The sequence below is a fragment of the Nipponia nippon genome, unplaced genomic scaffold (genome assembly GCF_047370975.1).
Source record: "Nipponia nippon isolate SJK-2023a ecotype South Korea unplaced genomic scaffold, ASM4737097v1 scaffold_2, whole genome shotgun sequence".
Classification (NCBI taxonomy): Eukaryota; Metazoa; Chordata; class Aves; order Pelecaniformes; family Threskiornithidae; genus Nipponia; species Nipponia nippon.
In genome coordinates this window covers 40,761,635-40,776,869 of record NW_028262336.1, presented here as the reverse complement: position 1 = coordinate 40,776,869, position 15,235 = coordinate 40,761,635, and the positions used below count along the sequence as shown (strand labels likewise).

At 35.7% G+C, this 15,235-nt stretch overlaps 1 protein-coding gene across 7 annotated transcripts in view; it reads right to left on the bottom strand.

The window, feature by feature from the left end:
• DMD (dystrophin) overlaps nt 1–15,235 on the bottom strand; it is a 1,304,666-nt gene that overhangs the window by 713,185 nt on the left and 576,246 nt on the right. For all 7 annotated transcript variants that reach the window (XM_087759563.1, XM_087759562.1, XM_087759568.1 and 4 more), the window contains 5 exons: nt 13,736–13,906; nt 11,157–11,339; nt 9,453–9,587; nt 8,531–8,680; nt 144–305 (listed from right to left, as the gene is read on the bottom strand). In XM_087759563.1, the coding sequence (XP_087615689.1) occupies nt 144–305; nt 8,531–8,680; nt 9,453–9,587; nt 11,157–11,339; nt 13,736–13,906 (801 nt within the window). The remainder of the gene's footprint in view (nt 1–143; nt 306–8,530; nt 8,681–9,452; nt 9,588–11,156; nt 11,340–13,735; nt 13,907–15,235) is intronic.

The following is a 15,235-nucleotide window of genomic DNA, read 5'->3' as shown; positions in this document are numbered from 1 at the left end:
ATCCTACCTAAAATTTACTTGCACTTTCATAATGATCATGTTGCAAATACCCATTATTAATACGAGGCTGAGGGACAACCAAACACTCTTCAGTTGATTGAGAAAACCAGTACGCACATCAGTTCAACCCATATATATCTTACCTGTGCTTCCTGAGGGACCTGTGCAGCATCAACTCTGTCTGCAATGTAGGCTGTTAGCTCTTTGTCAATAACAGCAAGAGACTCTTGGATTAAGCGGAGGGTTTTGTCAGTCTCCTGGGCAGACTGAATACTCTGTTCAAGACTCTTTTGTCTTCTTACAGCCTAAAAACAATGACAATGTTATCAATATTTACAGTAATAATGCATATAATACATTTTTTCCCCCTTTTTTTTTTTTTCAAAAAACGCAGGTTAAGAATCAAAAATAGTACTCCTGACTCGTGTTCATCCACCTTTTTGTATGATAAGTTGCGCATCTTTTTGCCACTCATTCAGTTCTTTTTAGTATGAAACAAACAAACAAAACCCCAGATGTAAAAAATGCAGGACCCTGAAAAACCACTGCATGCATTGAGGATTTCTATACAGAGGGGAAGTTGGCAAAGCTGCATAATAAAACCATCCTGATAGTGCAGTCTTTCATTCTGAGGCATAGCGGTCCTTCTGATCTTATTATATAGTTCAAGAGATTTTGTTTACTGAGAATAGGGTTACTGTCATCACAATCCCATCTGAGACAATCCACTTCAGTAAGTGAGAGAGATAAAGACTCTCTTGAGAAGGAGCTCTCTTATATGAAGTATAAATAGCTGTCTGGAACAGAAGCAATGCCTACTCTGGAAATAAAAAAGAGATGGATCCTTGTCTTGTCTGTGGACTTGCCCAATCTGTTATCACTCTAACCATAGTCTCTTTTAGTCTAGGAAGTTGACTCTTGCTTCTACTCCACCATCAGTGCCACAGTGGATTGCCTACCATCACCTTTTATGCAATCTTTTTTTTGAGAAGGATGCTTTCCTTTCCAAGGAGCTCCATTTATGGTTCAACAAATCAGAACAATAAATTCTCCTTCCAAGTTGTCCTTAAAACACACATATATTTAAACATTTGACATAAACGGGTTAGCTTTAACTATTATTTGTAACAGTTTAATATGGTAATAAATAACCTGGTACTTTCTTCCATCTGTCATTGTGTCCACCTGCAGACTCTCATTTTACTTAGACTACAGCTTCTGCCTCGCAGAGTTTCTGCTTTATGCAAAGTACATAATAACTACCAACAATCTCAAATGCAGTACAGTTTTTCTCTGTACAAGCCCAGCCGTACTGCTGAACACAGAATAAAGTGACTACGTTTCTTTGACATGAATTGAAGGAGGAGGGAGAATGCAAGTACTCTTTAAATAACATTGCTAGGTGTCCTGCCATTTTTCAAGTCAAATCACACTTTTTCTCTTTGGTGAGCCAGTTATACTTTAATTTGATTTCATAGCTATTATGAAACTCTTGCCTTGAACAAAAATTTCTCTCAGCAATTCAGTGAGAATTCTTGCTATATCTGTACCTTCTTCATGGAGCTCAGATTCTTATAGAGCTTCACATTTAACAAATGAAAAAGGTTATTTTTTGCAAGCATTCTTGCTAGCCATTTGACTTAAAGGATAGGAATCCAACCAGTATTTACTATATTTGTGTTTGTAAGCTGCTTTGTGCTATTTCAAAACAGCTGATCAGATAATCTTGTATCACTGCCAGTTTCAGGAACGTTCTGTGGAACTGAGCAGCTTTACATATCGGACCCATGCTGTCAGTGTTAATGGAAGCACCTGAGCCACTAAGGTATTATTACCCCACCAGATGAACCATTAAAACAGTCTAACTTCCCAGTACAGTACTAAGGCTTGCTACTTAAATGACTTTTACCTTCATCTGATTTGAGATTTTATATTACAATGTTCTCAGCTTGTTCAAAGCAGTGGGGTTAAAAACCACAGCTTCCACTTACCTTGGCACTCCTTACTACTAACTTGTAAGCCTGACTAAGATACAGACACTCTCTACCTTTCCACTTGCTTCGCTACAGTAGACTGAAAGACACATTAAATCAGAAACAGGGTTAAGTATCTTTCTACAGCCCATGGGAAAGGGCATCCTCCTGGAAGCATGGAAGAGAACCTCTCTGCCTTTACTGATCCCTTTGGGTAACTGTTAGGACTAACGTACATGCATAGTACATTCGTACTGAGGGCTGCACCGTCTTGATGTTCAGAAAAACTCACCAGTTAAAATAAAACTCTGAGAAAGTTCCATTCTTATTAGTCATCAAAATAAGTGCCGGCACTTTCCGGAGAATTCAATATACCGGACACAAATTTGGTGTTAATTCCTTCTTAAAAACTACTTTTATAGCAATACTTGAAGCTTTGAATCTTTGTTAAATGCTGATCTATGCTAACTACTATTTGTAGCTAGGCACTTGCTTAAGTATAGCTAAATTTGCTGCCAGCCTCAGGAGCAGCCTGCATGCATGCAATGAAGTAGTTATCAGTGCATGGAAACTCACAAAAAGTCTTAAAATTGTATGACAAATACGTGGTGAGTGAAAAATTGTTACCTCTGTGCTGATTATGAGCAGAAACTATGTATATCAAAATCCTGTTTTAGAATACAACTGGAAAAATTAAAACATTCTCAAACTCATTGAGCAAATATTAAACCAGATAAAGTTAAGAAAATTACAACAAATTCTTGCCTGAGTCTGACTGGATTTTTATGGCTGGATTTCAAACAAAGATGAAGTCAGATAAATATATATGCATGCTTGTGATATCTTTATGTCCACACAAAGTATGTACACACACACAGAAAGACAAAACATTCCCCTTTTATTGTCCTCAGAGAGAATCCGATTACAGCCCGAGAACTTGTGTAACACTTTGTATCTTCCAAGTGAGGTGAAAGTACATCTTTTCCAAAAACCATGAACAGTTTAGATGAATGAATGGATAACATCAGACCAAGATGTGAATGCAGTGGTATAAGAGAGGAATTACTTTGGCAGTGGGAGCAGAACCATACAGCCAAATGCTGGGAAATGGCACCTTCACCGTTGTGATGTTTTTCTCAGATATAAATGGGTGCTGCTTTAATTTTTTTTTTGTCTGTATTGCTTACTGGGAACAGACTCCATCCTGCATGCTCACCTAAAGTCAAGCCTCTGCCCTGACCCTGTTCAATTCACACAACAAATGTAACAAAAGAGTCTTTGCAATAATCTTATAAAAGGTACAATACACTCATGTAATGTAAGATATTTCTCCAGTACACAACAGCTGACTCAAAAACCTAATCCTGTTCCCTAAGTAAGTCCCTGGCACTATCACTGGCATTGCAGAATACTTATCAATTCAATCAAGGTGAATGCCTCAATATGGATGAGGCTTATTCCTCTCTCTCAGTAGAAGAGAGATACTGATGGAGGTAAGCATTAGAGGGCTTTACAAAAAGGGGCAGACATACTACACCCTTACATCTGTGAACCTCACTTTCAAATTTGTCCTTAAAACTCATACGTCTGTGCGAGTGAAAATCTATAGATGCATATTTTTAAAAGACATGTGAAAGTTGAAATTTTATATATCTATAATATAAAAATATTTTAATTTAGGATGTTTTGTTTGGGGAGGGTTTTTTTGTTTTGTTTGTTTGTTTTGTTTTATTTTTTCTCTGAAAGATTACGGTTTTTCTATTCCTCTGTGGAAGAAATAGATGGTTTAACATCACAGTGTATAAATGGATCTGAGAACATAACAGGAAGCTCTAGCTCTGCTATCAGATCATAGTCAATAAAGCTGAAGGCTTTGGTCTCTAAAGGGAGATGTCTGACAGTTAATTGCTAAATAGGAAATCTCAGGAAAATAACCAACTGTTTAATTATTTCTGAGCCAGTGAAATGTTGACAGCTGTCAAGGAAAATAAAAACAAAAAAAAAAAATCTGCTGTTAGGCACTATCAAAATGAAAGAGAGAAGAAAAAATATTTATGGACTAAATTTTTTATTAAAGTCTCTGCAGGTTTTCATAGATTTTTAGTTATTTTTTATGATTAAGCATAACATTTAATTTTTATGTTATAGCGTATTGCATAAATCTGTTTACAATTTAACAAAGATCAATGGTAAATGCAGGAAATGGTTACATTGCCTATTATCCACATAAAATGCCATATTAAGAGAAAGGCTGCACTGAGAGGTGATCAAATATCAGGAAAGCTGGAGGTGCTCAAACAGTTACTTATGAACGTAGCTCATTCTTTGATGTTGAATGTTATAAAGCTATAGTTATAGACATTGCCACTTTTTCCTTAAATAATACCTTTCATGTATTTAATGACATTAGTCACACATGCAGTTACCAAGATGCTTGTTAGAGTTTTATGATTAAAACCAAGTAGAGTTTTGTTGTTGAGGCAGTACTCAGTAGTTGTACTGTGGGAGAAAAATAGAACAAAACCTTTCCAAAATTATAGTACTTTTACTACAGGGCATATGTATTCATAATGCAGAAGCAAATTCATTAATTAACTTATAAGTTACAGCTCATGGAAAGGGGTCTGTTAAAAAAGGCAGAAATATGTTAGGTCTTTTTTTTGGCTCAGTTATACTTTCTAATTATTGAGAAGTGTTACCACAGGGTGAAGTTAAACAGTAAAAAGTTAGAAAACTTTAACTTTGAATTTCCTTCTTAACTTGTTTAAATTACTTAAAAATTTAACCCAAATCCTTGGTGTTATAATGGTTGTGTCTGAGATATACTGCAACATCTTGGCATGTTTTGCATCAAATTGTTAATGTGTTAATCTCTGCTTTTTTTTTTGGAATCACAGTGGATTAGTATTTAGGCAAACTAGAAATACCTTTTCTAACATTCAAAGTATTCATTTGGGGCCCAGGAATTTTTAATACCCTCCAAGCTAGAATTAATTCCTCTGCAAATTCTAGTAATATTTCACAGTCTGTTTTTAAAGTAAGTGGCTACAAATATTTGACCTTTCAACCCCAAAAGTGATATTCATCTTTGAGCAGCTGTATTCCAAACCTGCAAACTATACCAAGGGGGACTTCTTTATCTCTTTAGGTTATCACTGCAGACAGAGTGCGCCTCGGAGCTTGTAAAAGCAGCCCTCTTCGCAGCCTTCAAAGCAATCACACAGAGATGGGCCATGAAGAATTCTTTCTCCTCTTGAGAGGAGAACAAAATGGAAAATTTGTGTCAAATGATGAATGTGTGCTCTTTGAAAGAAACAAAGGGTAATCTTAAGGGGAGTCCAAAAAGAAATTAAGAGAGAGAGTTCCCAGGAATAAAAATTGAATCTAGTGTAAAGTCCATCTGAACAATAACATTTTATACAGTTTTTTGCAAGTGTAGTCTCAAGAATATCTAACTGACATTTTTTAAGTTTGCCGGACAGGATGTAAATCACTTTCAGCATTACAGAGGAGGATAGCCACTTGTAATATTTGCTTGAAGTTCTTCAGGCAACAGCATTTTTTTAGATCTAATATATAGAGTTGTAAGTGAATCAGTCCTTGAGAAGTAAAGATAGGGTATATGCTGCTTATCGATCAGCCCCAGATGTTCAACAGCAAACTAAGCACACTCAGTCTTTGTTAACTAAAGAAGATAAGGCATACAAACATAAAGCCATTATCTGCCTTTAGAAATGAATCTCTATCTCAGTAGCAATGCTGTGTTGTCTTGCAGCATCATTCATATGGCAGTGGTTTGGTTTGGTTGCTCTATTAGAAGTGAATAAATATTTCACATATCAGTTTCTGCCCACATGAGCTTATTGTCTTGATAATTACCTACACAATTATTCAAATAAAAATAAAAAACTTAACCACATTAGGATAGCCTATTAGTCTGTCTGAAGTAGAAGCAACCTTGAACACAAGCTGAATAATGTTATGTGCCTGCAATGTATTTTTATGCAAGGAGAGTGCATGCTATTTGGATTTCAACAGGGCTACACAAACAGGGCAGAAAATTCAGTGTCAGGAATCTATGAAAAAAAGTTTATGACTTCAGTGGAAAAATTTATAAAACACTTTGTTGTAGAAAACATACAGTAAAGAAGTGGTGTGACTGAGTCATGATTGAAATAGTTTCTTTACAGCTCTTATATTCATATACAGATCTCACCATTATTATTTGACTACTAAATATCAGACCAAGCTTTCAAAGAAGGGGGAGGGTTTCCTCCCACCCCCCACTTTTTGTCTACATTTAAATTAAATTGGAAAGCAGTGAATACATTTCTAATATATTTTGCTTATATACTCATCCAAATTGTCTCCAGAATATCACACATCGTGTTGTATTTTCCACATTTAAACCCTGCAGCTGACATGAATTTTGATTTATTGCCTATTATTGTGAAGATTGAATAGTATTCATCCATCACTCAGCAAAGCTATTTGAAAGTCCTGTTTTCACACACTGGAAGCCCTCTGTATATTCCCAGTTTTCTCCTCCAAGTCAGGAAAAAACCAAGAGATACCAAGTAGCAGAATTCCAGGGAATGTATCTGCTTTCAAACAGAAGTTAGATGTAAAAAAAAAAAAAAAAAAAAAAAAAGAGCAGGTATACAGAAGGTTATGTTTAATTTTCCATTATGACACTGTCTAGCAATATGGGACTATGTGAATGCCTGCACTGCACCAGAACGACCATCAGGTAGTTAGTAGAGGGAACCAGGCTCTTTTTCTCCCCATTCCTCAAGTTTAAGGTCAGAACAGCTGAGGACCCTTCCTTAAATCTTATTGTAGTGTTTTTACTTCCACTCTTTTCAAGAACAAGTACATTTCAAGCACTATGAAAGAAGCAAAAATATTATCGTCATGGTAGATTCTTATCATTCTAACACAGCTGCTTTCCAAAAATCTTTACTTGTGCACTGTTTATATCATTTAAACTGAGCAATTTTAACCATCTTTGTAGCTCATCTTTGAACATGTTCTGGTTTCAGTCATAATGAGAGTCTCTGTGTCCTTTGCTAGGTCTTTCCCTAATAATTCCTTTCTGATATTTTACCAAGTACTGAGCTGACATCTTCCTGGTATTTCTCTTCCTAACTCCAAGATCTTCCTTCTGAACAGTAACAGTCAGCTCAAAAGTTACAATTTCATATATGAAGTCAGAAATCCTCCATGAGTACCACTTTTCATTTATTTACACTGAATACTTCCGTAATTTAACTGCCTTTTTACTCTGTCCTGTAAGGTTGTTCTGCATTTATTTAGAGTTTGTCCCCATCTTCATTACTAGTAAACTACTAGTAGTTGAGCTATTTCCTTATGTATCCTTTGGTTATCTTAAAATTCTTCGGTGAATTCTGTTTGGTCCTGCCATTATACACACACACACACACATTTGTATTAGTACACACACAAACGTATGTTAAAAACACTCCTAGTATTAAAAGTAAATATTCATGCACAAGTATCACAGTTTTGAATTGATTTACCAGCAAAAAGTATACTGTTCCACTAGTGGGATCTGTCAAAGAATTAGTAAAATTTTCTTCACGGAGTCTGTGGCAAAGATTGCTAATCTAGCATATTGCTAGATTTGACTCTTCTTGTGCTAAACATGTTTCTATATTGAAGTGTCTTTATAAAATCTTTCATTGATACAAAGACTTATTTATTGTTTAGTAAAGAATACATCTGTAAGAGAATGTTACTCATATAATTTGGAAAATAGTTTGCTTCTCAGTGAGAGTCTTGTCAGAGAAAGCATCTCTAAATATGCAATTGAAGATTAAGTCCACTAGATGGTCACTTCAATTTCGGAATTTTAGGGTTACCTATTGTACTGGTTTTGGCTGGGATGGAGTTAATTTTCTTCACAGCAGCCCGTGTGTGCTGTGTTTTAGATTGGTGATCAAAACAGTGTTGATAACACAGGGATGTTTTACCTATTGCTGAGCATTGCTTGCGCAGTGCCAAGGCCTTCCCTTTCTCACTCTGCCCCTGCCAGCGAGTAGACTGGGTTGGGCAAAAGGCTGGGAAGGAAAACAGACAGGACAGCTGACCTGAACTAACCAAAGAGATATTCTGCACCACACAGAGTCATGCTCAGCAATAAAAGTGGGGTGGGGGAAGTTTTCCAAAATTGCCATTGCTCATGGACTAGCTGGCATTAGTCTCCTGGTGGCAAGTGACTGGGTTTGCATCACTTGCTTTTTTTCTTTTTTTCTTTCGTTTATTAAATTGTCTTTATCTCAATCCATGAGTTTTCTTGCTTTTGCCTTTCCAGTACTCTCCCCCATCGCACCAGGAGACGCAGGGAGTGAGCGAGCAGCTATGTGGTGCTTTGCTACCTACCCGAGTTAGGCAACCACACCTATGCAAACCATCTGTTTCTAAAATAAGTATTTGTTTGTGTACTGTTTAGAAACTATACCAACAATTTTTTTTTTTTTTAACGGTGCTAGGCTGTCAGCTGTTTAATGGGAGGACAGGTCAATTATTAAATATACCTCCTGCTGAAGTTCTTCCCATCGAGTATTGAACTTCTCAAGTTTCTCATTGATCAATTCATCCAAGATTCCACCATCAGTTAAAGTCTGAGCCAATTCCCGAATCTGATTGCGATTATCTTCTGGATGTCTCATTAAACGTTCCAAAGACTGAAACAAGGTCAAAAAAGTAGTTTGTTTTCCTTTCTGCAAATAAGATTCTACAAAGCAATCACAATTCCCCTTAAAAATGTAAGTAAGAAACTTCACACTTCATACACAATAAAAGTAGAGAGGAAAGATAAAAATATCAATGTCCCATGCCTTGACAACAAATGTTCCATACCACTTATTAGCAAAAACAAAGAAAGATTTTTCACAAAGCAATAAATTGGGTGCTTGATTTTAAAAATGTGGACTATGCCCAATGAGTTCAGTGGGAGTATTTGTGTACTTAAAAATAAAAAATTTGCTTGAGTATCTGAATGGATTCAGTTCAACAGCAAAAATGCATTATCAGTGTAATGTTTTGTATTTTGATCCACTAAGAGTATTAACTTAATTTCTACAAATTTGAAAGGTTCCATGAATAAAAATTAAGTGATAATAAACAGAGTTGCAGTGCTAGGATGAAAGCTTGCTCTCTCTGAAATCTTCAACATTTTTTTGACTGGCTTAAGTGAGGCCATGTTTTTTAAGAACATGTATTTTATTGTCACCAAAGATTGTCTATGACATCAGGCATAACACATTTAATTACCCTGTTTCACTTAGGCAGATTCAAATTCAAAACCTCATTTGTTGAATCAAGTGAGAACGTAGGACTTTCCAAATATTCTGCACCTTGCTCATGTGTAATGTTGATTCATAGTTTGTTTTGAATGTAATGTGATTTACAATTTATCAATACATGTGATTTGATATTATTTAAGTCAGCACTTACATCTAGAGACTCAGAAATCTCTTCTGCACCTCCCTGGATATTTTCAGTTGCCTTGAGTTTCAGTTCAATCTCATTCAACCATTTATTTTCAGCATCCAAATACGACAATAATTCACGCCAACATGCCCATACCTCCTGATGGAGAAAAAAAAAATGTTTATTGAGCTTGAAAATCTCACAGCTAACTTTCATTTATTAAAACACTGAAAAAATTGCAGGCTTCATCCCCAAAACAACATGGTTGATATCTGATGGTTACAGTGCCATATAGTTGATTTTTTTTCCCCAGTATTTATATGTTCCAAATAAATATAATACACAACCAAAACATTTTGATTAAACAGAGCAAAACCACAGAAGATAACATGAAAAAGTGAACACTTCTGCAAAACACCACTTCAATTTTCTGTCTCATGAATTATCCATTTTATATGCTTTTCTGTAAAATTTTCTTCTAATATATAAATATACAAATTATCAGAATTTTTAAAGACTCATGCTAGAAGTTTATGTCTTTATTACAAGATGTAGTTAGGTTGCTTATATATTGTGTATATTAGTTACTTAAAGCATAGATTCATAAAATGTCTAAAAACACAGCTTTCAAGAATTCTGATTGAAATCTCTATGGAAATTAATTCTAAACCACATTTAGTGCAATTTATAGACCACTTAAGTGCTACAGTACTAAACATAATGTTGTAAAATGAAATTATGTTCTTATTCTCCTGGTATTAAATTATTGTCTAATATTTTATTTTTACAGTGCTTGAAGATACTTAAATAAGCAGATAAAAATGGCACTTTACACACAAGCAAAACATTTAAACTCTCCATAAATGATCTTTTCATTGTTCCTTTTTTTGTTAGTAGAAGTTAAAATAATTTTATTGAGATATATTAGGCTGTTTGTAGATCAAGTTTTCCAGAGTGCAATTCATCTCACCTAACTTTGGTCATATCAGATATAAGTGTCTGGTCTAGGAGGAGGTTATAGAGGGATATTATCACACAACAATATCAATGATCAGGGTAAATATAGATTAGCAGCTTAGACTGCACACCTAATTTCCCACAGTGAAATTTAGAGGAGATAAATTTTACCCAGATAAATAATTGTCCTGTATGAAGTTAGTTATTGTAAATTAGATCACCACAAAAAATCATACCTAATTCACTGTAACCACTGTGTAATATGCAAATAGTCCTATGGCAAGAATCTGTAATGGAGCTGGCCAAAATGGCAGAGTAACTCAAAATGCATGAGACATATTCAGCTTGCCAGGAGATCAAATGCTGTTCCCATGCTGAGATAATACCACCTGTCCAGCTTCAGGGCCATTTAATCAAAATCCTTAGCCTTGGAAGAAAGAAGTCTAGAGGAGGTGATGAAGACAATGTCATGGGGTTGCTACAGAAGTCAGATGCTTGGCTTAATCTCAGGAGGGATAAGAATCCTGAGCAGCCATTGCTGTCTCCCACTTAAGAGCCACCTCTGAGGCTTCTCTTTTAATATGACTCTCCAGCATATATGATTCTCAAAAAGATGTAGGTATATGGCTCATACCATGTGGTATTTGGTATATAGCTCATAAAGTGAGGACAGCCTTGGGCTACTCGTGATCCCATAGGATAATACATCTTTGTTCTCTACCTTACGTTTGCAGTTAGAAGGGCTATAAATATAATGACAAGATATCAAACCTCCAAAGTTTTGCACTTTCCATTCAGTCTGCTGCAGAGTCGCTGGTAACTGGTAATTAGAACATCAAGCTCCTTTTTCAAAGCCTCATGAGCTGCAGGTGGAGCCTTTGCTATAAAATTATTCACAGAATCAGTAATAAGCTTCACTTTCACTTCTTTCTGCATGGCTTCCTCCTTTGCTCTCTGAAAAGAAAAAAATGTTGTAGTCCTGGTTTAAGAAGAAAACTTATTTCTAATAACTTTGTTAGAATTCTCTCTGACAGAAGTCTGTCAGAGGGAAAAAAGCCCAAACAACCCCACAACCAAAAAAAACCCAAGAGCCATTTAATTCCCAGACTTTGACATAATCTTGAATGTATCCAAAAAACTTCTTTTTTTCATTTTGTTGCCAATACACAATACTCAATACAATTTAACATCTTCTCATGACTATTTATTTTTCTGGAGCTCTCAGAATAGCAAAACATTTCAGTATTTTATTATTTTTTTCCAAATGCTCCAAATACCTTTGCCATGAACCACAAATGACAAAAAAATCTTTTGTGTTACAAATTCATGTACACAGGTTTAAAGGTACAATCACAAGCAGCAAGACAGAGAAAAAGGAAAATACTTCTGACTTCTCTCCTTGCCACTGTCATCAACCTGCATTTAAAGAGAAACTGAGAAAATAATTTTTCTCCAGTGTATATTTCACACTTTTATCAGAGAATTAATGTTGATTTCATTCTCTCACTTTACAAGGATAGAAAAATCAGCACCATTATTCACTGCCAGTGAACATTAACCTAACGTGAAGAGAGGACAAAGTGAAAAGGCAGCATCCTCCCAAACAGCACTTTCTGTGTTAGACCCTAGGCAAAGTAGTGTAACAAAGGACAGACATAGAAAATATAAAGATCAAAGGGACACAGAGAACCACAAATGGATGGTGAATTAAAACCAATAATTAACAAATCCTATGTAACTGATCTGGAACCACCAACCTGCCACTTTTCCCTGTTTTAGCCTATGTAACCACAACAACTGATCAATCCAATTCCCAAATTTCTTCCTCCACCCTTTGCTACTCTTGTAGTTGCTACTCCCTTGTTATGCCATCTTATTAATAAGATATGATTTTCATACCTAGCATTGTTTCCTCTGAGTGCTTACAATGAGATGGTGTCTATGACTGGAGTCATATCACTACTGGAAACAGAGTGATGGTATACTTAGTGTCAACAGTGTGCACTGGTCTTCAAAGGAATTTAAGATGAGAACTCCCTGGCCTGAAAACATTGAAACAAAACCTTGTTCCCAACAACCTTCATTCTCTCTGAGTCTGAGGAAGTCCATGAACCAGAATAATTGGGATCAGGCTGTCATTTCCAGAGAAAGTTTACTAGGTTGCTCTTGGCTTTCCTCTTCCCTAGCTGTAGGAAGAAATGGGCTGCAGGGCAAACAAAGAGTTCTGGTCCAGATTTTGCCTGTTGTGTGATAGGAGAGGTGGCTGGAAGCCTTCAGGGAAAGGATCATCAGGAGCAGGTGAAGGGATGCACGACAAATGATCTGGTTATCTGCACAGGCTGAGGTGTCACAGTTTGAACATACCTGTACTTTGGCTGGAAGTACAAAATATTCACTAGAAAATCCACAATGGGTGTTGTGTCTAAAACTATACATTTTACCTGTTTTATTATGCAGTGCAATGTATAAATTTGAGGTTTTTTATTTAATTACTAAAAAAGAACTGTATCTCTAGAGCAGATGTTTACTTTTGATACATTTGTCTCATTTACCATGAATCGAACTTGTTCCATATATTTCCATATATTCTGTATATTCTGACTAGCATCAAGTAATTTTTGTCAGTAAATAAAGAGATCATCAGTTGCATGGTCAGATACTCTCAAACACTGGCAAAACCCTATGGACAATGAAGAGTTTGTGAGCAAAATGTTGGATAGATTGTCAAGGCCATATAATCTGACTTCTTGAATAGCACAGGCCAAAAAATTCACCTATGAAATAAAAATCAAGCCCACATCCAGTGGCTGAGCAAGAGTATATTTGAGCATATATCACAAATTAGTGTTTTTGTCCAAAGGCCATATTCATCCCACATGAAAGGAACATTATTTACTTGAGACCAAAATATGCTCTTCCTACATGGCTATATTAAAGAAATAATAAATCACGCATACTTAGTACATACCAACATGCATCCTGAAGTCCTAAATCTTTTTTTCTCTCTCTCTAATATAAGGAGAAGACATAAAACTGATTTGACTATCAGTTAACTACTGCTGACACCTGATTCTTCGGAATTATTCCTTAAGTAAAAGAATGCTCAAGGTGCATCAAAATCAAGTATTCAATAAATCAAAGAGAAAAAAAAGAAATGCAGTATTGTGAAAGATTAAATATCTTCCAACATATTCCAAATAAAAATTACTTCAAGCCACCTACATTTTAAATTTTAGGCTAACAAGTAGATCTCAAAAGGCACCTTTCTAAAAGAAAGAGTAGACTTTCTTTACAATGAAAGCTTCAAAAAGAACTTTAACCACAGCTCAAGGAATTAGTTCATCTTTTACCTTCAGTTCCTCAACAGCTTTCTGTAATTCGTCAGGTGTTTTATACTCAAAATCTCTTTCCAGATACTCTTCCTCCGCTTGTGTTATCCATTCATGCATCTCTGACAAATCCTTTCTGAGACTCACAGTCTTATCCAAACCACCTTTTAATGCTGCCTTTTTAGCGTGGGCCTTTAAGAAAGAAAACATTACATGGTACTTGAAGCAAGGCTACTGTACAAACGTTACAATATTTTAGCCTGAAAAGAACCAAATTAAATCCTATACTAATAACATTGCTGTAATTAGGCAGATGTTAACAAGTAATTAGATAGATATTAATAACAGGTAATCGAGAAAGTATTACACACATGTATACATCTTTTTTTTTTTTGGCGAGTCATTGCTGTGCAGAATGAGTTTTCAATGATCCTAGCACACGACTCTACATTATAGGCTGAGGTCATCAGAAAACAAATTTGAAAAAAACATCACCCAGCGACTATCTTCTAAAAGAAGTAAAAAGAACAACCACAGGAGACCTTGAAAGTGTATCCAAGGATGAAATCAGAGGCTCTCTAGCTAGAAAGTCAGATGACCTTCTAACCAGTTTGAATGCAACTTGCTAGACAATAAAGCAATATGCATATTTTCTTCTACTGATGAGATCATTATTGAATCTCTCAGAAAGGTGTATATCCTAAAAATAGGTAAGTAAAAAAGGAATCTCCTACTGGAAGAACCCACTTATCTTAAAGGGAAAAATACTTCTGTTAAATCCTTTCCCAATCACTATATAGGGATCATATAACTTGTGTTATATAGCTCATGTATAGAAATAGAACTAGATGATATTTAAGGTCCCTTCCATCCCAAACCATTCTATGATTCTATAAATTGTGCATCAACCTATCAAAATTGTTGATAACCGATTGAGCCGTTGGCTGAACCATCTTTCAACAGTATAAAGAAGTTTGCAACAAAAACAGTTGCACTGGTGCCATTTTTCAGAGTTGGGCTTGCAGAGCTGATCACTCCAACATCCTGCACTGTGATGCTCCTTCAGTAAATGTTATTTTCAGTAACATCAGGAGGAATTGTGCCTTAGTATTTTGTCTTAGTTTCTGACTGCTACTGGTTTCGTTACTCATCCTTGAGGACTGGCTGTTAAATGTTGTTCTACATAAATGTTGTTTTACAGAACAAAACAGAGTAACAATAAAAAGGTGATGTTCAACAAGTATAAAAGCAGAAGCATATGTGGCCCTGCAAAATTGCCTCTTCCTTGATGACAGCACCAGAAGAGAGGGTAATTTCCCTTCACCTGGAAAGAGTATGTTAATGCCAATTCTTAGCTCTCACAGTGATATTAACTGCATGTATTTCAACTCAAGCTGACTTTTCCAAATCCTTTCAAGAAATCCCCACAGACCAAACTGATTTTTGTATTTACTACTCATGTGTTTTAATGGCTATTACTGAAGAAGTTGTGTTAGAAATGCCCACTCAGAGGCAATAATT